The sequence below is a fragment of the Nymphaea colorata genome, chromosome 7 (assembly GCF_008831285.2).
Source record: "Nymphaea colorata isolate Beijing-Zhang1983 chromosome 7, ASM883128v2, whole genome shotgun sequence".
Taxonomy (NCBI): domain Eukaryota; kingdom Viridiplantae; phylum Streptophyta; class Magnoliopsida; order Nymphaeales; family Nymphaeaceae; genus Nymphaea; species Nymphaea colorata.
In genome coordinates, this window is record NC_045144.1 from 6,578,966 (window position 1) to 6,606,652 (window position 27,687).

The 27,687-nt window shown below is 38.1% G+C and overlaps 3 protein-coding genes across 3 annotated transcripts; 1 reads left to right on the forward strand and 2 right to left on the reverse strand.

The window, feature by feature from the left end:
• Positions 1-1,551: 1,551 nt before the first annotated feature.
• LOC116257052 (presenilin-like protein At2g29900) lies at positions 1,552-3,140 on the reverse strand. Its single transcript, XM_031633667.2, has one exon. The coding sequence runs from the start codon at positions 3,022-3,024 to the stop codon at positions 1,663-1,665; it is 1,362 nt and encodes a 453-aa protein (XP_031489527.1). The 5' UTR covers positions 3,025-3,140; the 3' UTR covers positions 1,552-1,662.
• A 7,651-nt stretch (positions 3,141-10,791) lies between these two features.
• LOC116257425 (glycine-rich RNA-binding protein 2, mitochondrial) lies at positions 10,792-16,601 on the forward strand. Its single transcript, XM_031634156.2, has 5 exons — positions 10,792-10,946; positions 12,704-12,851; positions 15,201-15,269; positions 15,467-15,573; positions 15,788-16,601. The coding sequence occupies exons 2-5, from the start codon at positions 12,713-12,715 to the stop codon at positions 16,382-16,384; spliced, it is 912 nt and encodes a 303-aa protein (XP_031490016.1). The 5' UTR covers positions 10,792-10,946; positions 12,704-12,712; the 3' UTR covers positions 16,385-16,601.
• A 134-nt stretch (positions 16,602-16,735) lies between these two features.
• On the reverse strand, positions 16,736-27,602 carry LOC116257424 (uncharacterized). The gene is made up of 3 exons (XM_031634155.2): positions 25,979-27,602; positions 19,279-19,706; positions 16,736-17,548 (listed from the first exon to the last, which is right to left on the reverse strand). Exons 1-3 carry the CDS (start codon positions 27,045-27,047, stop codon positions 16,817-16,819), a joined length of 2,229 nt encoding a protein of 742 aa, XP_031490015.1. The 5' UTR covers positions 27,048-27,602; the 3' UTR covers positions 16,736-16,816.
• Between the last annotated feature and the right edge of the window lie 85 nt (positions 27,603-27,687).

The following is a 27,687-nucleotide window of genomic DNA, read 5'->3' on the forward strand; positions in this document are numbered from 1 at the left end:
TTTTCAAGTTGCAGTCTAGCTATCAAACTCACACACACAAGCTAGGAGCATCTGGTGCAGAGAGTTCTGTATGATCCTCAATATACTCAGAGTACGGGGGATTCCTCACTGCCAGCTTCTATCGCATACACACCCTAATGAGTATGGCCTTCAAGACTTGATAATGTGCTGGCTATGTTCCCCGCTCACTTCTTGGACAGGGCAAGACATCCTATCCAAATATACAAATAGCAAAAATTTTTGTGTCTGATCAAGTATATGCGCTTTTTGTGGTCCACTTACTGCAAGCCAGCATAATATCTTTTTTATACTTGAAGACAGAAGACACCTTATTCTGGGGCACCTCAGGCTCATCATATATACAACTTTTATTAGACAATGAAGTCACTGAAGAAAATGACAAGTATTGCATCTTACATGCTAATTAGCGTTATGATGAGGTTTCTATTTCCGTTGTTCTTCAGTGTTTTGCTACAAACGGAAATAGCCATTTTGCCTTGGTAGGTGACTCTGTTCCTTTGCAAAGTGAGAACCACATAGCATCAATATTAGATGCTAAACATAAATAGTAAATGCTACACCATGGTCACTGAATATGTAAAGGCATTTTCCTGATTTAATAATAAAAGGAGGTAAAGATGCAGCTGTACAAGCCTACAAGGGCAACACTATTACTCTTTATGGTGCCAAAAAAAAATACTCAGTTTATTAAGGAAATACACACACTATAAGTTGCCACTTAGAAGAGAAAGAATCAGCAGCGAGTTGCTTTGCACAGGCGCAATGCAAGGCAAAACTGGCAAATCAAACCTAAGTGAAGCTTAGTTAGACATTTAGTTGGTGATGCTCGGTATTCTAGCTCCAAACTCAGGATAAGAGGAGCCTCTAGTCAGGGTATTTAGTCTTGTTCCACAGATATTCTTACTTGCTATAATGTGAATGCTTTTGTACACCAAGATAATCCAATAACATATCGTAAATAGTAATAAGAAGAGTCCACTTAGACTATCATGTCATTAATCACATAAAGTAACAAGATGTGCTGTCATGGATCATCTGAAGGCATGGAAGCATGAAAGATCAGGCTTTCGTTTTTTGCTAGAATAGTAACTTCAAAGGACATGCATCCTGAAAATAGATTGAATGAAGAAATGCGAAAGTTGTGAATGAAGAATCCTAAGATAATACAGGATGGTATATTATGAAATTCAGCAATCATATAATAAATTTTTGAACTACGTACAGAAGGACCTTACTCATATAATATTGTCTGGTTCCATAACTTGAATAGGATCTTGAAAAGTTTATAAGAAAATGACAACATGCTTTACTTCGTCCAATAGTTAAGACAGATGCAAATATTCTATCTCCAACAAAATGCTCATCACTGTGCAGAGGGAAAGAGACTACCTTGCCTGTTCGAGCTGCCACGTGGGCTAATTGACTGTCTGGCTACAGATCAACTAAGAAAGAATGAAACTACTAAAGAAGAAACACCAAAGTGAACAAACACCATAAGAAAAAACTAACTTGCCAAGCCTGATGGCGAAATTTAATAAATTTGTACGGAATTGAATCGACCAAGGAACAAGTTACATTTTCCAAAATGCAAAGCAGAAGTAACGCTTCATAATTTACAACGTAGTGCCAAGCATTTGCAACCTAGAACAAGATTAGGTTGGAAGAACATTCAAATACAAAAGCTTCTAGCAAGAAACGTGTCAAGAAATAGAATGCTATTCCTAGCAATATGGATACAGGAAGAGCCGGTAATGCCTTCTTGTAGAAAGCTAAAAGAATCAGAGTGACACCGAGGCCGGCCATGATAGCAAGGTAACAGGCATAAACAGTCATGAGGTCATACATCGCTGCCCGACCAACCAGTACACTGTAGAATACAAAATCTCCTAGACCCAACTTAATAGCCCCCGAAGAACCCAACCCAATGCCCTCATCCTCTCCTCCTGGCAAAGCATTCAAAGCTCGACTCTCCAAATCATTGGCGACTGTTTCTCGCCTAAGTTCATTACGAGGAGAGGAATTAACTGCAGAACCACCACCAGAAATTCGAGCATCTCCTATAACTATTCTCGTCTCCGGTCTCCTCTCCTCATCCGGTTCATTACTAGAAAGCAGACTCTGACTCAACTCCGAGGAATTCTCCGTAGCACCAACTGACAAGAAATCGGCAACTGTGGAACTTGACCCGTTATCGACATGTCCCCTCTGCTTCCACACTCTCCTGCGCTCCATCCTCTCTGCTCCAGGGGGGTGATCTTGATGATCCCCTCGAATAAACAACTCCGCTGAACCCTCCCCATTAACCGGCCGAGCTTCATATACTAAGGCAGGAATGTCTTCATCCCTTGCAATTGCAAGCTCTACCAACAGCCTGAGAGGCCCAACAGGGAGCAAAACAGCAGCCAAGTCGTAGAGAGACATGGCTACCAACATCGCCCAGGTAGTCCATTCGGGCAACATAGTGAACCAGTAGGCCACCAACATTCCAATAACAACCAGATAGCTCTGTGTGATGAAGATTGGCATCTTAAACATGAATACAGACATGACACCAACAACGGTGAAATTGAATAAGATGATACAGAAAGTGATGCAATCGATGGGGAAATTGAAATGCTCGATTAAGAGTATCAAAATTTCACCACCCAATAAGCCCAAAACCATAAAAGCGCAGAACCCCATGTAGAATTTGAGGAGTTTGGTGCATCTGAAGTAGAAGAGGAGGACGAGGAGGAAGGTTGCGATGGTGACGACAAGAACAAAGGCCAGGGCGTTCAAGATGGCGCCTTTGATGGCGTCCCACAGGGATTCTGTGGTAGTCTCGTTGTAGACGAGGGTGGCAATGGACGACCATGACGATGAAGACGACGGCGGTGACGATGAATTCAGGACGGATACCAGGACCACGACGAGGAGCATACAGATCGAAACGGGGTAAACTATCCGGATAATTTCTTCGCCGAGGCCGTCCAGGACGCTCCTGGAAGAAGGGGAGACCTCCATGAAGAGCGCCCTCTCTCTCTCTCTCTCTCTCTCTCTCTGGCTTGACCTGTGACTGGGAGCTGGGAACCGTAGCTAGATGACCCGATTTGGTGTCTGACCCTCTCTCTCTCTCTGTTAGGTGACTTGGGATTCGACTTTGTCTGAACAACGAAAGTTTTTATTGCCATTGTGCAATCATTTTTTGATCTACCATAGTCCATATTTCTCAATGCAATAATAGATTTTTTTGTCAAGAAAATATCAAGTATGTGGAATATCTGAACTTGACAGAGTTACCAACATCTAGTGAAAATCGAATTGATCTTTCAAAGGCTGCAGCAGATTCACTTGGATTTCGTTAACTGCCGGTTTGTCTGTATGTGAATTTCTCATTCTCCTGCTCGTATTCAGAATATTCTCTTCCCTTCTCTTACTCATGTTCATATATAGATATTAATTAGATTATGGCGACTGAAGCATGATTATCAAGCATGCAAACTGTCATCTTTTAACAAATCCGTCCCCCCATCCATGCGTTTACCACTATAAATGTAGTTTGAAACCATGCTTTCATGATAGAAGGAAGAACCATCAATTCTGCAGATTAAGATTTTAGGCTGTTGGTTTTCGAATCCTTTAAAGTACACAAATATACATTAAACTGGGACCATCTAAGTATTCTTTTCTATAAAATAACACCATAAGATCACATCTTCATGGTTGCTTTTGCAAAAACAACAACTGTAGTAATAATAAATTACTGGAAATATCAGTTGACATGTCTACCCTTTAATACAGTGAGGACTGGTCAGTGAAGAACAAACATTTTGTGAGGATTAGGTGGAGTTGCCTCAACACCAGGGAGGAAAATCAGGTGGAGGTGGACCGGATCTTGTTTTCAAGGTGAACCATTCAGAAAGATGTACATGGAAATGGCACTGAAGACAAAAGAAGAGCACTAAAAAATCCTTTGAAGACATAGAACATTAGGACTAGTTGGTCTGACATTTGAGAAAACTACTAAAAGAAGCCTGAAGTTTGAGCAAATAACAAAAGATGAGTCAACTTTTAAAAGTTAATAAAAAGGTGCTCGAAAAACAGGCCTTTTTATTATATATATATGAAAATGATAAAAAGTATCCATTCTAAAGGAAAAAATATATTTTTGCCGGCCAAAAGAGGAGTGGTCCTTTGTAAGAGGTATTTTTTTGTCTGGCTGTATCAAAAATTATTATTATTTTTTTGTCAATGGACCTTTCCTTGAGAATTTATCTAAAAATTTGAGTGCTTATTTGTTAACTTTTGATGGTCGAGAGGTAACTAGTTGCTTAAAAGTTAAGCTTTTTTTGGGGCAATTTGTTTAACATTTAGATAAGATACCTTTTTTTGTTCAAATATTACTAAGAATATTAAAACTCTGATGGGATTTCGATGACACTAAAACAAAAAAGTTTTATAATTTTTTTTTTTTTTTTTGAAAAAGTTGGTTCTTGAATCAGTTTTTTAAAACCAGTTTGTATGTTTGGGTTATGAGACCAAAACATATTTTGTGTTAGTAACGTGGGGGTGTCAAGTTATTCACTGCCTTTTCAAAAGCAAGCAGCTTTTGCCAAAAGTGGATTTTGGCAAAACTCGCTTTTGGTGCTATTCAAACACCCTTGATATGATGTTTTATAAGAAAAATTTATTTTTTTACCTTTAAAAATTGGTTATATGCGCATATTGGTGCACTTTTTTTGTGTGCCAGCATGTTTAATAACTAGAATGCCTCCATTGATAGAAAAAAAAAAAAGAATTTTTATAGGAGCCAAAAAAAAACCAATAAAGTCAAAAGACTGAAAAAGACATTTTTTTTTCATAATTTTCAAAATACCTTGGCGTATATGTTTTTTTTGTGTGCATTTGGATGCACGTAACTCACCTTTTCTTCGGAGATTTATGCATATGATTAACTAACATAAGAAGTTAGACCCAGGCCAATTTATTTCTCAACTTGATACAAAAAGAAAACTCATGGCTTATATGCTCACATATTTACCATAGGGCTTCCAAATAGCACATAAATATGGACTGCAGATGGGTAAATTCGCCCTATTGCATGCCCATTTTTATGACACCAAGAATTGATATGGACACATAAATATATAAAAAAAATATGAGTTCCAACATTATAAAAACGTCATCTAATAAAATGAGGATTTTAAGATCACAGGCTTCGCTTTCTGGGCTCCCACAAAAAATTGTTTCAAACATTGGATTTTCATCATTTTTACATGTTTTTTTTTACTTTTTGAAATCATACATTCATCTGCTGACATAAATTTTTGAAGAAATGCATAAAATTACAATATGGTTTGGTAGTGAGTGTGTGCTAAAACCCACTGGCTACTACTCACTAATATGCTAATTCCAATTTTTGTTACTTGATTTGTAAAAGATGCACGTAAGCGTAAGCAAGTTAAACCAGCCTGCGCTTGGGTTGAGTGAGCCCTACTCCTTTGCTAAACATGTCTCATTTGAGGTTGACTTGCTTATTTTGCAAGCCAAGATTAGGAGAGAAGAGTTCATAACAACTCTTTGTGCACCTTATCTAGATACATACAATATAATATATTTTCCTATATATATATATATATACACACACACACCCCAACTATTTAGATAACTCAAGGTAACTCTTTTCATCATTCCTACTAAATGATTAGCAATGAGCATTGATAAGAGGCATTTGAGTTGTCAAACTATATATATATAATGTCAGAGGTTGTCAGCTAAAATTTAAATTGATCCTTAATAAATAGTAAAACATTATTGATGTATAGTTTACAATGCAACAATGGTTTATGGCAGTTTTAGCGATTGTTTACTGTCATTTAAATGATAAATTTTAAAATGTTAGCAATCTAACAAGTATCCTGCATTTGTAAGCATTGATTTACTCCCTGGGTCATGACCAAAATAGGTTTAAAGAGGGTCCCGAAGGCGGAGCCAGGGCCTAGCAGGAGCCATGACACCCATCCAACTTAAAAAAAACATATATGTAATTTAAAAATTTTGTATATGGTTTATACAAAAATTTTGAAACATTATATTTCGACTTCTGTTGACATTTTGAAACTATGGGTTGAACCCCTAAGGAAAAAAATCCTAACTTCGCCCTTTGATGACTTGTGCAGTCAAACTCAATTGGCCAGCCCTCTTTAAGTTCCTTTTGAAAAGGATCTAGCCCATTCAAGTTGTTTTTTCCCCGTTTTTATAGAGTGTCTCGATGTTTGAGCGAAATAAGTGGTAGCCCTGTCCATGTGTTTATGTGGTGTTTCTTATCATAGTTGGTAAACTCGTTGAGCTGACTCTAGAATAGCCCCAGTCATGCCGACCACGAGTCAAGGTTTGGGCAAGGTAGGAGCTAACTCACCCCTAAGTCGGCCTAACTTGGCAAGGATCATCCCTGACTCGGCCCGACTATCCCAGAATTGCCCCAACTCTTCTGGAATCGCTTGACTCGATTGCAGTAAAAGTACATTAAAAAAAAGCAGTTCTTTATAGATTGAGAGACCTCACTTCATTTATATGCTATAAAAATACATTAAAAAAACAAGTCAACTCATTGACACAGTGACTTAGTCATTTACCAATCCTAGTCTGAGTCACATGTTTGCCAACTATGGTTCTTATCCTTCTAAAAATGTTTGCCTGGGGTTTTCATTTTTGCATTTCCCCACCTTTTCATATTTGTCCCGATGTTTTCACCATTTAAGCACCAAAACATTAGTTCAATGGCTACATCTCCAGTATTTATGCCTCTCTTTCTCTTCTCTTTCCCATATGTCACTCCTCTCATTATCTTTCTCCCTTGTCTACAACAATTTCCATTGCCGACTAGTGGTAGGGATGGAATAGCAACCTTTGTGAGTGCATGTGGCTGCCGTGAAAGGTGTTCTTTATAGTTTATGTAAAACACTGTGCACGATGGTCAAGGTGAATGCTGGTAGGTGGCTAGTATCCATTTCGAGACACCAACTTTTTGTACTGCAAAGATGAATACTATATATAAGTTAAAGCATAATGGGGGCATCCTATATCATAAAGAGATGAAAGAAATGATGCAACCCTCTGGGTGGTAGGATGAAATATTTCAGCTTACCAAATATTATCATTACCCTGTGCATTTTGAACATTGCTATCACTTTTGATTTAATTAATTTATCACTTCTTGCTTTTTGAAATCTATAGAGAGAATTAATTGGCTCTCACGTCTTTTTGTTATATGAGTGCTTTTCATTCTCAGCTGCGTAGTTGGAAAGTACTTGTGGCGAAATCTGAACTGTTGAATGGAGTGTGAAGACATGGAAATAAAAAAAAGAGAAAGGAGGGTTATAGAACCAAACTTATAATGGAACACCATGCTCGCTCTCTCTCTCTCTCTCTCTCACACACACACACACACACACGGCTTCTTAAGCAGCAGACAGCAGTTCCTGTTCGATCTTGTTGTCTCTAGCTATTTCTCTCTCTTCCAATGTTCAGCCCTATTTGCGGCTTTTACTCTTGTGTTTATCTTATTAATGAACTCTTGTCCAATGATCGACCAAATTTTCAGGCCTTGGTGAATAAAGAGGAAGACTTGAAAATAAAGCTGGGCGATTGTTCTAGTTGTTCTAAGGTGAGTGTGAGCAGGGGTCAAGGTAGGGCCCGCATAAGCCTTGGGCCCACCTCATTTTTTAAAAAGAGTTTACATGTAAATTTAAAAAAAAAATTGCTTGTTCTATATAAAATTTTGAAAAATAACATTTCGGTCGTAGACAAAAATTAGAAACTTTAATTCGGCATGCCTCATGAAAAATTTCTAGCTCCACCCTGAGTGTGAGGATTACAACCAACCAAACCCACCCCCACCTTTCTCCTCCAGTAGTTATGTTATCATTTCTATTATACATATTTAAGTTAATTGGGTATTACTATGCACACAAAGGTCATCTATAACAGAGCAATAAGCACCTTGGCAATGTCGTCGCCCAGAGAGAGAGAGAGAGAGAGAGAGATGAATCTAATGCTCTACTAGAGTCCATGCTGCCTACCTCGTGTGCCGTGGAAGGGTGGAAGAACTGGTCCACTTGGCGTTCATAAATGCATTTTACTTCCAAGATCAATATTCCTCAAATACCATCAGGATAGTACCTTGTAGGATGCAAACTAAACACGAACACGAGTATAACATGTCTTCCAACCCTATAGGTTGCACCACCCAGACCGGGGTACCGACAAGTTGTTGGTGTCGGGTATCTGGGACGTTTCTCACTCAGTCTAACATGTCTTCCAACCTTATCGGTTGAACCACCCAGACCGGGGTACCCGACAGCTTGTTGGTGTCGGGTATCTGGGACGTTTCTCACTCAGTCTAACATGTCTTCCAACCTTATCGGTTGCACCACCCAGACCGGGGTACCGACAGGTTGTTGGTGTCGGGTATCTGGGACGTTGCCCACTCAGTCTAACATGTCTTCCAACCCTATCGGTTGCACCACCCAGACCGAGTTACCCGACAGCTTGTTGGTGTCAGGTATCTGGGAAGTTGCGGACTCCTACTAGACGGAGTCAAGTTTTCAAAATTGTAAGCATGCCCATCTAGTGCTAGTTGATATACAAGTATAGATACGATGCATACTACTCATGATGACATGGATTAGACTTAGTCCAAGTTTATCGAAATCCTGAACCATCTATGGTTTAACTAGTTGAAAAGTGATTGATTATTTCAATTGAGGCAAATCCTATGCGATTTGGACTTAAATATTGAAATATTATTTGTAAATGTCACGAGCGTAAGTGAGCTTACAGTTGAAAAGTATTCGATATTATTGGGTCCAAACCAACAACGGTGATGTACTTCAACAAAAAAGCGTAGTACTTTTATTGTTTCTCCTTGCTAGCAAAAGGAATTATACTTTAAAAGGTGTTTGACATAAAGAACATTACATTTTTGAAGGCCATTTCTAAAAGACAAGACCTAAAACATTATATTTTTAAAAAATTATATAGGGTTTTTAAAACATGTATTATAAGAACATGCGCTAACTTTTTTTGCTAAATACCGTTTGAATAGACATGAAACTTGGTCACACTCTGGACAACAACAAAAGTCTTTGTGACGAGTTATTTCCCTTTTCTTTCCCTCATGCAGGGAAACCTTTTCTAGAAAATTTGTCTCAACAAAATAAGGAACACAATCAAACGCTACCTAAAGTAAAATTTACATTTGCCTAAAATGCTATATCTAGTTAGAGGAGGTTTGATTATTTCTATTGGGAACGCTATCAAGAAAACATCTTGCTCTAGCTTTCTCAAAAACAAAATGCTCAACGTGGCTACGAATGGCTTATGTTGGTTTGGAGAGTCCGTTCTTCTCTATTCATGTCCGTCCCATGTTTGCATTTGTCCCTAGGATCACGATGGAATGCCATGCAGGAATCCCTTCCTAACAAACATCCACTTAAGTTTGGTAGTAATGTCTATGAGATTCCGTCCCATTGTAAATATAGATAAATTATGGTTAACTATAGTAGGTTTAAAGGGCTCTAAGGGGTTTAATGTAGCTGGATGGGCTAACAACTAATAAAAACCTCACTATGACTCAGTGGCAGAGCCAGAAATTTTTAGCTACGAAACACTGTTATAGAAATTCTAATTTTAGAAAGGGTAGAACATATATAAATGAATAAATAATTATAAAACAGTTATGTAAAAATAAATAAAAAAATTTTGTTGCTGCAACTGTTCACATCAGCTTATAATTATGTAAAAATAAATAAAAAAATTGTGTTGCTGAAGTAGGCAACTGTCCACATCAACTTATATGTAGCTTTGCTACTGCTAGAAACAAGCATCTCACTTAAGTTTGGGAGCGAGAGCATGATGTCTATGAGATTCCGACTTGAACTATAATAAGCTTAACTGGATCCAATGATGTTAACGTAGTTGGTTGGCCTAATAACTATTTAAAACCCAGTTGCTAGTTGGATTCTAGTAATCATCAATTTCCTTCATGAATAAGCGTTAGGAGTAGGATATTAACTTCAGATTCTTGTGTGCTTGGGTGAGTGACAGATTCTCTTAGCTACAGCTAAAGTAACACCTCCTCTAAACCTTAAAAATAAAAAAAAAAGTCCTAGTGCATCTTTAACCTTGGGTATCAGGCTCAGATATTCGGTACTTGGCTTGATCTGACACAAAAGAACAACCCAGGTTGGCTCGATGGCCCCATTCAATTATATTTATTTTTATATTATTTTTGTTTAATAATGATATATATTATATTATTAAAGATATATTTTATATTTTAAAATTTTCATTTTACATTTATTTTTTTTATTTTGATCAGGCCAAACTCAACTCGAATGTCGAGTTTCCAGCCAGTCCTTAACTCAATTTCGAGTGTCACAATTTGATTGTTAGTTTGATTTTTATGAGCACTATTTATAAGCAATAGATGCTCTACATTGGTTGATGAGTACCATGCTTTTAGTCTCAAAGCTGACGTTACTCAATCAGGCTCCTCGAATTTTTGTTAACCCGAAAATCAAGTCCAATTCTGGGTACTTGCCAACTATGCATGTTGAAACGATGGTTGCCGAAATTGGACACGTTGGGTGCCGGGTACTTGATTTTTAGGAACACCATCATTTCAAGTGACCATTTCGGTTTCTCGCATACGCAAGTGACTAGTGAGGAGTAGAAAATGGGAAGACGGTGTACGAGCCGCGGCGATCGACGGTGGACGCCCACTCCATCGGACGGTCATCGATTCTCCTTGTGATCACGGACGGCTGAGATTGTCCTCACGATCTTATAAATATCTTCCCACTTCCCTGCGCCGCCCGAAAACCCTCGGGGTTTAAGCAAAGGAGAGGAAGGAAGTCACTCGGCGAAGGGGAAACCCTTCGAAGGTACGCCTACTTACTTCGTCATGAATCCGCCTCGTTTCTTTCTTCTCTAGTACCCTATCTCCCTCTCGTTCTTTCTCTTCTTCCGAGTTTAATGTTATAAGGTGACTGAATACATTTTGTGTTTCTCTGGGTTTGTGCTGCTGTTGATACGTTTAACTGTATCGGAATCTGTTTTCCTTATTGGGGTCTCGAATGATTTGGTTCTGTATTTGATTGTTGAGTTTTCTTTTTGGTTACCTGATGTTCCTCTGAGGTGGTTAATCATTTTAGGGTTTGGTAGTGGATGATCTTGGGGTGAAAAGGAAGTCGGTGTTTTTCTTTTTCTCTTTCCCTTCAAAGGGCACTATGCTAGGGTTTTAGATAAATCGTTTGGGTAGCTATTAGATAATGTAGGCGTAGATTCTAAATCGGTGAAGTTAAAAGTGGATATGCAAAGCGCAATATGCTAGGATTTAGTGTTTTCGGAGACTGTCGATCATCCAAAATTCTAAATTTTGTACTGATGTCGGCTAGGCAGTTGATCGTCCAAAAAGTGTCTCCGTTTAACTACTGCTTTTGTTTATCCTATTGGACATTTACGTACGCCTTGTTCCAATGTTGTTGTTGTTTTTTTTTTACATCAATGTTAAGCATGAATCTTTGAATTGTTGCCTTGTACCTCATGGCTGTTATCACGTTCTTTTTGTTGGTCTGGCTAATGGCATTATCTGGGATCCTTTATGGTTAGTATGTGACGATTTACGACTAATATTGATTGAATTCATGTGCCTTGCATCATAGTATTTTTTTTCCTGCATTATATTCTTGTTGTCAATTGTTAGGCTTGTATTGCATATTCATTTGTAATGCTTTGATTATATCCTTCGTGCTTGACTTTGTTTTATGTTGTTTTCGTTGAAATTTAAATGCATAATGTTACTATGTTACTTATTTATTGTTGCCTTAGACCCATCTGTAGTGGTCTTTGTCTCCTGCTTAGCTGCTTCTCAATGTATAAGTTTTACTTCTTGGCATCAGCTGCATGCATAGATGTTTGAATCGTGTTCAAAAAGGTGAATTGTTGTTCAGTGATTTTCTGAAATTTGTGTTGAGGGATGTTCCACGATAATTTCTTTATTAATGCTTTTTGATTCTGGCGATTTTCTTTTCCTTTTCAAAAATTTCTCCTCGTTAATCTTTCTACTCTGATGTATGAAGAGTGTGTGATGTTTGTCGATGTGCGTCTTGTAACCATCAACATTTAATGGTGAATACCGTGAATTAGACGTTCTTTGTATTTGTTTCCATGGCATAAAAAACTTTCCTGAGGTATATTTCATGGCTACTTCTCCATGATTCAACCAGTTCATGCTAAGTCATAGTTATTAATGCCATTCATTCTACATAGACAATTGGAAAATTGTCAGACAGATGAATTGTCCTAACATCTTCACTATATTTTGAACACTCTGTATTTGAAGCATGTTGCTGTTTAGATAGTTGGATACATATCTTTTTTATAGTTATAAAGGTTCACAAACTGTTTTAAGAGGCTTCTTGTCTGCATTATCAGTTTATAGAAACTAAAAAAAAGTTGTAACTCTTTATCGCTTGTAAAATTCCTCGTGAGGTATTTGTCTTGTAAATGTCTCAGTTGTTCCATATTCTTGGACTCTTTCTTTTCACATTCTTCAAGGTGGTGCAGTTATTTGTGACAAGTCTCAGAACTTCATTAGGATGTTTTAACTACTTTCATATTATAACCACCTGTAATACAGGATTTCAGAATGGCTTTTGCTAGTAAGATCGGCAATCTACTGAAACAAACTGTAAGCAGACATGTTGGATCTGGAACATCTTCCCCTGCAAATCCATCATTATTTCAGGCTCTACGTTTCATGTCATCTTCAAAATTGTTTGTTGGAGGTACACATTTTCCCCTTCTTTTTTCTTTCGTACATCAATAGTTGGTGGATATGTATAGACTGGTCTTTGTGTGCATTTATTGGATACCTGGTTAGACAGGGAAGTAGCCCATCTCAAGTTATAAATTTGTTAGTTCCAAGAATAGTCATAAATATCATTAACGGGCTTTAATCAGCAAGGTTTTCCTTGGGTATTTTTCGCCAAAGCTGAAGATCTTTGGAAAGTTTTGACAATTTAGGAAAAAGTAGAACATATGAAAAACAACAAGAAAATGTAAAAAAAACTTGATAAAATGATAAAATTGATGTTTTAATAAATGAAGATAAATAATTTTAGTTCCAAATTTTAAAGAAAAAATAATGTAAACATAATGAGAAAAAAAGTGAAAGATTTATTGTGGATTTCTATCAAAAAAAGGGGGAAAACAGTTTTTTTTCGTTTTCATTGTTTGGAATGTTCTTTTTATCTTGTTTTTTCAAAAAAGATGTGTTTTTTGTGCCTACAGTTCCAAGTATGGCAAACACGTGCATAGGTTTAATTGTGGTAAGACATTGTTATTAACTTATTATCAAACTCTCTTAGCCTACAGTTGACAAGAACAGTTATTATTTTCTACACCTGGTACTTGAGATTTTGGAGGCTGGATACGAACTGTTACTATTTTCAGCTTCATTTCATTTTAATCCCTAGCAGACAGAAACACAATGATGTCAAGAAAGAACTAAGGCAATGGCTCCAAATTACTGGATTGATTCTCCCAATGTAAGGTTCTCTATACAGCAGCAAAGTTGGTCTCTACCAGTGCGCAGAGCAACAATCGGCACTCTAATTGAAATAAGCAAATAAATCATAGCCATAAAATGTTCTGCATTTTTAAAAACTTTAAATTATTCATAAAAAAAAGGAATGCACTAGAGCCATGCATAGAAGCAAAACTAGGCACTAATGATAGAAGATATTCCTGAAATAAACAAATAAATCATATCCCTGAAATATTTGCTTCTTTAAGAACTTTAAATTAGTCATCAAGAAAATGAATACCACCAGACCGATGCATAAAACAGAACCTAGGTTTTGCAAAATGATAGAAGACATTCATCAGTTAACATGCATTACATGAAACAGTAAATGGAAAAGGAAGCTACAAGGTATCTTAATGACCCCTGGTATTTTGCCTTGGAAATTGTGAGCATTAGGGGGCATATTTTTTTCCATTCATTGTTTCATGTAATGCATGTTAACTTATGAATGTCTTTTATCATTTTGCAGTGCCTAGTTCTGTTTTTATGCATGACTTTTAGTGGTATTCCTTTTTTTGATGAATAATTTAAAGTTTTTAAAGATTTCGAATATTTCATGGCTATGATTTATTTGCTTTTATTTAGGGTGCCGATTGTTGCTCTGCCCAACGGTAGGGACCACCTTTTCAGTGAGAAAATTTATTCTTTATAGGGATATACAGATCTCTGCAGTGTGGAAATTGCCATAGCAGCTGTGGTATCTGTCCTTATCTATCCTAACGAGTCTTGTACATGGGGGGGGGGGGGTATTGTGGGATACCTTTTGTAAAGTAACTATGAAAAAGAAAAGGTTACAATGCACCCATGTATTGGGTGACAATTTTTTTTTATAAATTTAAAGTTACATGAATTTCTTAAGGTTGAATATTATGTTTCATGTGGAAGACATTCTTACACATTTAAAGTTAAAAAAAAAAACTTGAGCTGGTTTCATGCAATAAAAAATAAGAGTTTCTTTTTATACGATCCTATGTTTATTCTCAAAAATTAAAAAAAGAGAGAAAGTTAAAGAGACCGGAAAGCTTGTTTAGTTTGATATTCTATTGCCATTGGAGTAATTTAAGTGGTCAATTTTGATTAATTCCAATGAAAGGATTTCTTCCTGGTAGGCAACATATTTTTGGGTTTTTCATGCTTATGCTATTCATGGTTTTTATATTTTTATATTTTTTAATATTTTGTAATTTGTCTGATTGTAAAAATTTTTGAATTAACAATTTTTTATGTTGCATTTCCAGGTTATGTCACACATTTTATAACATCGGTTCTAACTTCTAATTATAACAAAACTTAACTGGTAGCTGCAATCGTACGTGGCAGCAAGTTTCTGCCTGGTATAGGTGTAACATGCACTGAGAGTGAGTGAGTTGGTGATGAGGACGTAAATAAGAGATAGTGTTGTCAGGAGTTTAATGGCTTTTATGTTAGGCCTTGCATCACGTTTAATGAGTTATCAGACACTCTATTAGTAGGGTTGATCTTGTGTCTGTTGTCCACCTATATGTGGATACATACCTCGTAAGATTTTCATCTCAATGGTTTAACGCAGGGCTTTCATATGGCACTGATGACACCAGCCTAAGGGATGCATTTTCCAGCTACGGGGAGGTTATTGAAGGTATGTTATCTTACGGTGAAAATTCCGTGATATTGCGTTGATGAGTTTTCTAAAAGATCTCATTGTGAAAATGTTGGGAGTTGTGGATGCCTTGTTATCTTTTATTAATTCTAGTTTGGCTCTTTCAGAACAAGGACATGTTTTTTGATGTAGTATCTTTGTCGTCTGACATGTAGTACATATTTTTTTGCTTTCAGCGAGGGTCATCATGGATCGGGAAACTGGTAGATCTCGAGGTTTTGGTTTTATAACCTTTACATCGTCTGACGAAGCTTCTTCTGCTATTAGTGCTATGGACGGCAAGGTATGATTTTTATGATTTATAATCATTTGTGACTTTGTATTTTTACGAGTGAATTTGTTGAGGGTTGGTTCCCATTGGTTATTCATCTTAGCCGGTTTTGAGAACCGGAATACTAGTTTTATTGTCTTTGTTGTCTGAATCTCACTAGACATGAAAGTATCTCTACCTTTCCGCATCCAGAAGCTTAGAATTAACTGTTTACTTTACCATGTAGGATCTTCATGGGCGGTTAATTCGTGTGAATTATGCGACAGACAGGTCAGGGGGGTTCCGTGGTGGATATGGAGGTGGGGGTGGTGGCTATGGTGGTGGAGGTTATGGGGGCGGTGGGTATGGTGGCGGTGGATATGGTGGTGGTGGTGGATATGGTGGTGGTGGCTATGGTGGCAATCAAGGTGGGTATGGTGGTGGAAGTAGTGGTGGTGGCTATGGTGGCAATCAAGGTGGGTATGGTGGTGGAAGTAGTGGTGGTGGCTATGGTGGCAATCAAGGTGGGTACGGTGAAGGTGGCAATTATGGTGTTGCTGGAGGTGCTGGTGGCAATGCTGACAACTACAACAGTGGTGGTGGCAGCTATGGTGGAACCGGTGGTTTGAGTTATGGAGGCTCTGGTGGCAGCAGCGGCTATGGTTCTGGTAACCCCGGTGTTGCAGGAGGCAGTGGAAATTATGCCAGCCACGGTGTGGATGATGGAGGCTACAACGTCCCACCACCATCGACTGCTGATCAAGGCCTCGAAGAGCCATTGGAAGGAAATTACAGAGATGATGATGATGAACCTGATGGCTATGCTGACAAACGGTCTGCCTGAACAGTAATCAGTACGTGTAAAGATTGGCCGAACAATCATCAGACTCTAAGAGAAGCTTGTCGACGATGATCTTTGTGTTCATCGTATTTCTATTCCGGTTTTAGTTTTGTTATTCCTCTGTTTAAATTCTCTACTGGTGAAGTGGAAACAGTTATCAAACGAACGGTTTTGCAAATCAATGGTGACAAAAAAAAGATTCGCTCCTTGTTATGGTTAATGGCTTAATTTGTCATTATAGGTTGCGAATTTTTTATATGGTGGCCGCTTTGATTAAGCTGAGTTTCTCATGGTTGACAAATAGCGGGAAATGCAGAAGCGTTGAAATTTGTACCTGATTTTGTCAACTTCCTCTTAAACAAAAAATTGATGCAAGAACTTTCTCATTAATGTTTTCTCTTTCTTTGCTGTTCATTCCCTTCTAATACAAAATTGCTATTCCGATGACATGTCTTCAAATGAGAGGAGCATCTTTCGGGCTTCTTTTGCTGAGAGCTTGCCCTTGTTCTTTTCCAATATATGCTTGATTAGCAGCTTGCTATCTTCCTCGTCTTGTTCTTCCACGTCTGGCCAACTTTCATGGAGGTCTGTCAACCCGTTCAGATTTGGGGCTTCCTGCAAGACAGCATCTCTCATTTGTGTGCCTTGTCTCTCCGATTCTGCCATCTTTATGAATTCATCGAAAGCATCATTATAAGCGTCGAGAGCATCTCCGGACAGATTCAGGCGGAGAGGCCGGACAGAACTGTTGTGGTCTTCTTCATCTGTCGCCGATTTGGTGCTCGAAGCTGCAAAATCCAGCCGCTCTTGTGCCTGGTAGGTCCATATTGTGGGGCTCTCGAAAGGCGTGGGCGAGATATCACTGCTTGAGAACCCTGCCTGTAATTGTAGAGATCTGCTCTCCTGGTTTTCTACAGCATCTAGCCGTTTCTGGCTGTGTTGCAGTGCAGTTTCCAGTTCTGCGATCCGTTCCTCAAGTCTTGATTGAATGACTTGGTGAAGTCGGAGGCTGAGCTCTCTAGGAGAAACTGCATAGTCAGATCTATGCATGGGTGTGGAAGTCGAGCTTGATGCGTCAAGATTTGACTCCTCTGAGCTACGTTCTCCTGCGACTACATCTGCCCGGAGCTCTCCTTGAACAATATCTACCATGCAATCTGGATCAAGCTGCTAGATAAGATATCATGGTGTGAGGGATGCTATCGTTTACAGACGAGTAGGATATTGTAATAAGCAATCAGGATCAAGCTGCTACATAAAATATGAAATATCACGGTGTGAGAAGGATGCTTCCGTTTATAGACAGGCAGGAAGGATATTGTTATTACGACATACAGAAGGTGTTGGTGAAGAAATATGGTGAGCCTTAGCACAGAAGCAAAAACCAATTACGTAAACCACCTACCTCAAGGCTCCATTTGGATGATTGTCTAGAAGAGTTGACAAGAACATAATAGAAGTTTTACAAACGATGCTTTTTCCCGTGAAACAAACCAGAAGGCCACGAGAATATGTTTCCCGTGAAACAAACCAGAAGGCCACGAGAATATGCCCCTTTACATGTTTATCATATGTAACGTTGTCGTATCTTATAAGAAATGAATGATCAAATCCTACAAGCATCTGGCCACTCTCTTTTAAAGCTGAGAACTTTGAAGTATTTCATGAGTTGTATATTTTAGAGCTTCAGCATAAAAGGTATGATGTATTTGTAGATTTTCCAGAAATCCACTTAAATAAACGGTTGAAATGAGATAATACCAGTGTGATAGATTTCCATAATTTAATTAATTGTTCAATTTTGTTTCATTTTGAGGGCACTGATTTTCTTTTCTCATGAAATATGAGTGCGCAACCTTTCTTGCTTAGTGTGTCTCTCTGATCTTGCTCCTTCACCTCTTCTGCATCATAATGTAAATTTAGATTATTTACATGCCTCCAAGTCAATTTCTGTTGAAAATGTTCAGTTTTCATGTAGACAACATTGTTAGTTTTTAACAAACCTGACAGCATTAAGTACAAACTAATTAATTTGCATGGTAAGCATCCAATTATAATTTTGCAGTATGGTGTTGATCGAATCACACTCATATGCTTTTTCTTCACAGTTCACACAAATCTATCACCATGCCTTGGAGAATATTGATTTCAGTTTCTGCCTTCATTTTATTAACTAATTTTCATATAGAAATTTCATTTGACACAAGGTTTTTTTGTGATTTTTTTTCCTGATGGTTTTGTGATAATTTTAGTGAAAGAAGACCAACATACTTTCTTTTATAAAAACTAGTTACTTGTGCCTCAAAATTGTCTTTTTGTTTTTCATGTAAGAACTTGATCTGAAGGTTTGTTTCTCACGATCAAGAAATTGACTAGCCATGAATTTCAAGGGTTCACTGTTTCTTGTGGATTTGATGCAGGTGCACCGGTCCATTACTAGCCAGTAAGAACTCACTGTTGCCCGGGACCAATAATACCCAACCAGACCTAAAGGCCTTTATTGCAGCTTGTATGTTAATGACCATCGATAATCAGCACACAGCTTTCAAAACATAAAAGCATTTCTCAAGAGAAGCAATTTGACAATTTTAAGGAGCACAGAGGTCAGAAAGTTTAAAAAAAGAAAGAGGAAACCTCAACAAAGCAATATGTAATTTTTCCACCAGTGGGCTAATTCATGCAAGCAAGGAAAGCCACAGTATGCAATTTTTTCTACCATTAGCTAATTTATGCAAGCAACGAAGGCCGTAATATGTAATCTTTTTCCACCATCAGGCTAATTTATGCAGGGGAGGAAGGCAATCATTCAGTCTTCATGATGGAGAAATCATTTAGCGCAGACAGCCAACCATGCAGAAACTGATACTTCAAACAGAAGTAGAGGAAGAATACCATACCTCACTGAGACCAGAGAGCCTTCTTTTATGACCAAAACCTGACATATTCAGTTCAAGTCTCTCCAGTTCTGCTTCAAGTTCTGCCTCAATTTTACTCATAGACTCGGAATCAGCCGTCTTTGGCATATCTATCTCGTCTTCAATGTGATCACAACATTCATCTGGTTCCTTGCTTGTGGAAGACTTTGTAGCTTTTTTGATACTACACTTGCGAGAAGTTCTTTCAGGGGATATGCATGGTTCACTAGCCAACTCTTTTACGGTTAACGAGTCTTTCATTTCAAGCTCCTCTTGCAAATCCTGAACCAAGTTTTCTGTTTGCTTTAGCAACTCATTCAGCTTATTCACTTCACGCTTGCTTGATAAAATTGTTGACATCACACCAACACCAATTCCAAAACAAAAGAGAAGAACTGCATCAATTGACCCTATAAGACAATGTTGACAGAAGAAGTCAGTGTAAGCATGCAATAAGATTGGGAATTTGTATTACAAAGTTCGGCCAGAAGATACACAATGGGATATCATACGTTATATTCTTGGCTGCCTAAACTCCCATGATTATAGGAAACCTACAGAGTTCATGGATACTCAGAAGACACGTTACATGAAAGATAAAGCACTTCCTTTTTATGGGAAACAATTGGTTACATCTAATTTTCGACCCATGTAACATGGACACTACAAAAGGGTTATGTCACCCTTGCAACAACATATCCATGTTAACATCACATGGCAGATGAAGCAGGGCAGCATCATACATATAATGATGCCTCGTCATGTCAATACTCAAGCATTAATTTGTTAAGTACAAAAAAGAAAAAAATAATCAATTACCATTTTGTAAATGAATGTATTTATTAATATCTATGATATATATATTATAAACACACAGAGACCAACCCATCTGAAGAAGACATGTTCTTTGAAATATCTCTTTACATCCACACAGTAGATAATTTGCAATAAATCAGGAATTTAGGATGCTAAAAAACCATTGCTGTGCATGTTTTCTAGTTAAGACTTAGGGAGTAAACCAATTTAGCAGGCAACCATATTTAAGGGATGCAAATCCTTCTAGTAACTGTAAATCTATGCTGTGGTAATAAGGGGATTAACACATGATTTTACAGTGTGAACACAAAACATATGGTCTATACAACACATGAATGTGTAATAATATACTCTGCTTGGGAAAAAGGTGAAAGTGCAAGGCAAGCCTGGGTATACAGTCTGATATCCAATAATACCACCCTCCATAAATGATGGGTAAATGCTTCCAGGTGTATCTGTATGACCTTGCTGAGCTAGGCCCTGTAGAGCAAAGGATAAATTGAAACCCTTTTTTCTTCTAGAATCCCCAAGAGGAACTTTTTGATTGGTCAACACTCTGCCTCACTCTCACACAGACTTTTCTTAAGAAGTTTTATGATATTCTTGTTTAGCATCTTCACCATGTTGGATCATACCAACACAGTAAGAAACGGACATGTTCACAACTAGGTAATTAAAATTGAATGGTCATACATTTTGTTTAGAAATTTATAGTATCCTTGTTTAGCATCTTCATCTCAAAACTCAAAAGAGTAAGAAACAGACAAGTTCATAAGCTAAGTTGTCAAAATTGAGCGCCAGATACAGGTCGTCCAAGACCCTAAGAAAATAATCGGGACTAGTTGGAATTAGTCGGTTAGACTCAGTCCAAGTCGATTAACTAAAAATAAAGAAATGTATATATATATATATATATATATATATATATATATATATATATATATATATATTGCACGGATACGGCTGGGAAGGTCAAGTACCGGCGTCGACACGCCGACACGAGGACACCGCAGGATACGTTTTGGATCGGGTCTGGGTCAGACCCGATCCAAACCAACCCGATTTTCTTTTAAACCTTCGTTTTCTCTTTACGCGACTTTACCCTCTGACAGTCGACCTTCCTTACCTCGACGACTTCCGCGGCAGCACAGTTCGGCAATGGCGGGCAACGGCGACGGCGACGACCTCCGGCGACATCCGGTGGCGTCCGGCGGCAGCCAGCGACAGACAGGTAAGTGTTTTATCTATTATTTTCGACATTAGAAGTTAGAGTTTCAACTTTCATTTGGGGATTTTTTAGATTGGGTATTTCTTGCCGATTTTGGGATGTTTTGGTTTGAAGATTGGACGGTTAAGGATCCTATTCTTCACTGCTATGTGCGATATTTTCTTTTTTTGTTTGATTTTGGGATTTGGGGATTTTGCCGATTTGGGGATTTTGCCTTCGTTGTTGTTGATGATGCTAGATATGTAGCCTTCGTTGTTGTTGATGATGCTAGATATGTAGTAGGTTCAGCTACATAGTCGATCGCAGCTAGATATTATAGATGAACTCGGCTGTTGCTGGGAAATTAATGATTCTATTGGCTTCTAGCATGCAATCTAGATGGCATTAACATATAAAATGTTAATTTTAGAAGTTTATAACATGATAGTATGCATATTTCCTCGGCTGTTTTATTTCAGACGTTTTATGTTCATTATATGTTTTGTGACTGCATGTTTATGTTCATTATATGTTTAATGTAGTATGGCGAGGAAAGGAAAAACAGTGTCTCAGTCTCAACCTACAAGTTGTGGTTCTGGAGGTTCTGGATCAGCTGCGTCTATTGCACAACCACCATTATGGTCATACGTGACAATAATGGGGAAACCTCCGGGAGGTGGTGGAAATGCTTTTTTTAAGTGTAGTTTTTGTGAGGGAGAGTTCAATGGATCATATACAAGAGTGAAAGCACATCTGTTAAAAATCAATCAAAAAGGAATTCAGCCATGTAAAGATGTCAGTAACGAGACTTTGGCTCAGTTGAAGAAAGAACAAAAAGCCTTTGAGAATAAGAAAAGCACATCATCTGAATCTGGTTACATTGACATTGCTTCAATTTTACATGATGATATTCAGAATCCTCCCAAAAAAAGAAAAGTTGTTGATGTGCATCAGAAATCAATTATGGATTCATTTAGTTTACAAGGACGGCAAGAATTAGATCTAAAAGTGGCGACATTTTTTTATGCTAATTGCATACCATTTAATGTAGCTAGAAGTCCATATTGGAGAGACTTAGTTACATCTATTGCAAATTCTAACTTGGCTGGGTATGTTCCCCCTAATTCTGAAAGGCTTCGCACTGTACTACTAGAACAACAGATGACTCGAGTGAACAAATTGTTAAGAGTATCAAAAGTTCACTTGGGATCGACATGGATTGTCTATTGTTTCTGATGGCTGGATAGATTTGCAACGACGCCCTCTTATTAATTTCATTGCAACTTCAGCAAATGGACCAATTTTCTTGAAAGCAATAGATGCATCTGGTGAATACAAAAGTGCTGAGTATTTGAAAGGATTGTTTATGGAAACAATTGAAGAAGTGGGGAAAGAAAATGTTGTTCAACTAATTACAGACAATGCACCTGTATGTAGAGCAGCTGGTATTGCGATAGAAAAGGAGTACCCTCATATCTTTTGGACTCCTTATGCAGTTCATAGCTTAAATTTGGCTCTAAAGAGTATATGCGATCCACCAAGTAAAGAGCAAGATCCTCATGCTTATGAATTATGTTCGTGGATTGAAGACTTGGAAAAGGATGTGAGGAACATCATAAATTTCATAGTAAATCATCAGCATGCACTCTCCATTTATAACAAGCATTCTGACCTAAAATTATTAAGAGTTGCAGAGACACGTTTTGCATCTCTAATTGTTATGGTCAAAAGGATAAAAAGGGTGAAAAGTGCATTGATCAGTATGGTGACTGATGATGATTGGAGTTTCTACCGTGCTGATGATGATGACAAAGCTCAAGCAATCAAAAGATTGATTCTTGAAGACAAGTGATGTGATCAAATCTTCTATTTTCTTGCATTCACAGAGCCGATCTGGGAGATGTTGAGAGTTCTTGATTGTGATAATTCAACGTTGCACTGTGTGTATGAGATGTGGGACACTATGATTGAAAAAATCCAAGAGGTTGTTTTTAAGCATGAGAAAAAAAATATTGCACTTGAAGATTCAGCATTTTTTGATCATGTGCATAGAATATTGATTGCAAGATGGGATAAAAGTAGCAATCCTCTTCAATGCATGGCACATACATTAAGTCCTAAATATTATGGAAAAAAGTGGCTTGCAGGGGGTCTTGAAAGAACCCCACCACATCTGGATCCAGAATTGTCAACAAACAGATTGGCATGTATTAATAGGATTTTCATTGATGCACATCAAAATCGCCAAGCTAATGATGAGTTTGAAAGGTTTTGTACTGGAATTAGAGAAGATGTAGGTGCAACTGCAGACAAAGATGATTTGCCATCAATGTCTTGGTGGATTAAACATGGATGTGCTTATCCTACTCTTCAATACCTTGCTTTCAGATTGCTAGCTCAACCTGCTACATCTTCATGCTGTAAGAGAAATTGGAGTACATATTCACAAATCCACACTATAAAACGAAATAATCTCACAAGCAAACGTGCAAAAAATCTGGTTTATGTGCATTCTAACCTTCGACTTCTATCAAGGAACAAAGCAGAATATAGGTAAATTAAGTATATGATTTATTGATTTAGATGTTTCTCTTCTTATTCGATAATAATATCATAATAATTACAATTTTTTTGTTTTGTAGGGAAGGGGAAACTAAAGATTGGGACGTGAATGTTGAGGACCTTAACTTAGAACAAGAGAATGAACTTGAAGTTGTTAATTCAAGATTAGAAGAACCTTGTATTCCATCAACATCTTCTATTGTGGAAGAAGAGGAGATTCAAGAGAACGATGATTTGGGCATTGATGATGACTAGAATGATGATGAACAATGTTTTGTGATGATTGATGAACAATGTTTTGTAACTTTGTTTGAGACTTTCTTGCTTATGTCTTAGCAGTTATCACTTTTGAGATTGGTGATGAACAATGTTTTGTTTGAGACTTTCTTTATTATCATTTTTAATTTTTTTGAATATAATATTCGCCGTATCCGCGTATCCTAAAATTTTGAAAATGCCGTGTCCCCGTACCCGTACCCGTATCCATAGGATACCCGTACCCGTATCCGTGTGAATATATGTATATATATATTGAAACAAATACAAAAACATATGCATATATATAAAGAATGTACATATATATTTCTAGGTCAGGGATTAATCAGCTGACCAACAATTAGCCTAACTAATTGGCTAGACTGACCAACTAGTTGCTGGTTTCAGACCCAAGTCACATGTGTATCAGTGTATGGGTACAGTTCAGGTATGCGTGTGGAGATATCGTACGGCTATGGCAACTTTAGAAAATATGGATATAGGTGTACAGCAGGATATATATATGTATATACACAAAATAACACAAAAAAATCAAAATGAAAGCAACATTTAAATAAACAAATGATTTGAAATATAAATATTACAGGTTAATGAACAATAACTCTAAAAGCACAATGAAAACTGAGTTAGAAAAAAATAGATTACATAAAATTAAGCAGTTTGGATCAGTTTCGATCTAAAAAAGTACCCAAATATGTCAAAGTACCAACTTTGGGTATGGGTATGGCGACATGGGTACATGGACCTTGTTGAAGTACCCATGTGACTTAGTTCATGGGTACTTAGTTTCAGACCCAGGTCAGTTGATAACTGACTCAAGCAAGTCAGACTAGTCAGCCGACTAGTTGGGAGTTTGACAACTAAGTCCAGAACTAGGCTTTTTAGATTTAAGAATCCTCTCTTAAGGTCAATGTATAATGTCTAAGAAGTTTGCATTGTGAAAGCATAATCATGTTGGGGTAAGGTTATCCGTCTAACTTACCTTCACTATAAAACAAAACCTCCTAATTGAGAACAAGTTCAACTATTTTCTGATTTGACCTTCCAACTGCTATTGCTTGCAAACAATATCCCAAAGATGAAGTGCAGCTATTCTCTGGTTCATTTGATTCTCATTCATATGCATCAACAATCAAACAGTTAAATGCCTATTCACACCCAAAAAGAGAGAACATCCAGAAAAGTTAAACACAGATATAAAGAAAGTCCAGCAATACATACAAAAGACCCAAGGAGATATATCTGAGAGATTTTACAGCTGTTTGAAGAGTTCCGGTCTGGGTTACCCTTTGAACTCATTCAACCAAAATGAAAATAAATGCTCATTGCATTAGGTCTATTAATTTAATGTTACCTAGTTAAACATCATGGGACATGTTTTGACCTTCTCGATGCAATTTCTCTTTGTGCATTCTTAACAATTATCCACATAAAAAACTGAATGCTTAACAAAAAGAGTTTCCCCTATACAATATTATTCTGCTATGATACAACAATCCTTAAGAATTTGAGAAATTATCTTAGCAATACACCGCAGAAGAAAGAATATATCATGAAGCCTTTAGCTTTCTTTCAACACCAAAAATATGGACATGGAAACAGTGTGGTCAACTCTGAAAGTCAAGACCTTTTGTGCAAATAAAGAGCACAAATGGCAACAAAAAGAAAGGGATTCTGTTTATCATCATATACAGTTAAGAACCCTTCAGGAAGGAGAGGTTTCAGGCAATCTTCATGATTCTAGTTCAATGCAAGACGAAGTTGCATTCGTAGAAAGCCAAAAACTGTAAGATGAACTAAAACGTGAAAATGCAATGGCACCTTGTGAACGTAAATCCTTTTTAGAATGCGTAGCACTTGAAGCATTCACTTCTCCATGGAGAACCTTCTTCCTCTGTTGCTTTTCTTTTCTTTGTGAATCCTTTGACCCTGCAGCCGGAAGAGGCGGAATTCCAGTCAAAGTATGGCCATTATCCAGCAATTCAGAACCATACCCTAACCGATCTGCACATAGACCACTAGGGAGACGTAGATGCTGCTGATCATTTTCTGCTGTGCTACTGAAAATTTGATTATCCTTGGTTACAATAAAGGGTCGTAAAACTCCCGCAGATGGCGAACGTGGTGAGCTGAAGACATATTCTTCCATTTCAACAGGTTCCCTATACAATTGAGCAACCAGACAACTCTCAAGGGCTGTCATTGGCTTCATAGAATATCCATGAGACCATCTCCTCTGGAGTAAACTTCTATTCCTACAGAATCTATGTCGTCCATCAGATATTCTAGGTGAGAACTCGTTGGACAGCACATTTTCCGTCTCATCAAGATCTGGACCATATCTGCCTGATTTGTCGAGTGCATTGTGGCCATCATTCAGTTCTTCACATCCGTCTCCATCCTTTGACTGTGAACCTGGTAAGTGAGAGCTGCCATACCCTTCACGCCTCACCCTTGTCATCAATGGCTCGATATTCAATCCACTCGTTGATGCGAACTCTTGTGAGACATGATCACTACCATCTCCACTGCCAACACGGTTCCTGCAATCGCCTCCTTTCTCTAAATCGGGAAGCCAACTTAGTGTCCCTACATGTTGGTGGACGTCTAAACTGGCCAATGATTCTGGTTCTCCGCTAGGATCACCAAACCGTCTCTGAGTTCGCCTACTTAATAGGGAGTTCTCTTCAGAACTAACCACCCTCTTCTGACTGTGCCCTTCATTCGTTGACGACGAGAATCCCGAACCATTAATGCCTGAATTGCCGCCGGATTGAGCAAAGGCATCGCCGGAAGCTCCAGATCTTATTCCTCTGTCGCCGAGCACATCCTGCCAATACTTGGCCAGACAACCAGCCCCTGCTGCTGCTGCAACTACCAACATATCCATTTTTTACTCACCCAAACAAACCCAGATGCTAATTCATCCTTCAATCCACATTCCCATAAAAAACCATCGTACCCAGAAAGACCAAATGCTTATAAGATTAAAAAAATTCAACCAAACTCCGAAAAAGCACAAAACCCATCACCAAAAACCTCCACATACCCACCAAAAGGAGGAAAAAGCCCCACAAGATGACTACGACGAACTTGACAAGAGAAGAAGAACATCAGACATCCGAAGAAGGCGCAACCAATCGGGAGGCATTGCGCTCACTTATCTCAGGATGAGGAGAAGGGTCGCGTCGTTCTGACCAAGGGGATTTTGATGGGGAGGCGAGGGAGAAGAATGCCCGTCGCCGTATTATCTGCAGGCCATACCAAGGAGGAGTGAAACAGAAAAGAAGAGGTGGCCAGCGAGAGGAGAGATTAGACGTGGATGGAAATTGCAGAGGGAAAACGACACACAGAGGCCAGACGGGGGCGCCTTCTCATTTTCCTTTGCCCCTTTTCTCTTTGGTGTATGAAAATTCAAAAACAGTTGTTTACTGACTTCGTGCGGAAACAGAGTGGCCCACTTACGTACGCGAGGGAGAGAGAGGGATTCATTTCGTAAGAAAATTTAGGACCTTGAAGATTTTAAGGTC

What these genes read in the sequence shown, in the direction of transcription:
- LOC116257052 (XM_031633667.2), bottom strand. Translation starts at nt 3,024, where the DNA reads ATGGAGGTCTCCCCTTCTTCCAGGAGCGTCCTGGACGGCCTCGGCGAA.
- LOC116257425 (XM_031634156.2), top strand. Translation starts at nt 12,713, where the DNA reads ATGGCTTTTGCTAGTAAGATCGGCAATCTACTGAAACAAACTGTAAGC. An exon ending in TTCAAAATTGTTTGTTGGAG is followed by an intron (nt 12,852 to 15,200) that starts GTACACATTTTC and finishes GGTTTAACGCAG; the next exon opens with GGCTTTCATATGGCACTGAT. An exon ending in CTACGGGGAGGTTATTGAAG is followed by an intron (nt 15,270 to 15,466) that starts GTATGTTATCTT and finishes TTTTGCTTTCAG; the next exon opens with CGAGGGTCATCATGGATCGG.
- LOC116257424 (XM_031634155.2), bottom strand. Translation starts at nt 27,047, where the DNA reads ATGGATATGTTGGTAGTTGCAGCAGCAGCAGGGGCTGGTTGTCTGGCC. An exon ending in AAAGGATTTACGTTCACAAG is followed by an intron (nt 19,707 to 25,978) that starts GTGCCATTGCAT and finishes ATTGTCTTATAG; the next exon opens with GGTCAATTGATGCAGTTCTT. An exon ending in GGCTCTCTGGTCTCAGTGAG is followed by an intron (nt 17,549 to 19,278) that starts GTATGGTATTCT and finishes CTTATCTAGCAG; the next exon opens with CTTGATCCAGATTGCATGGT.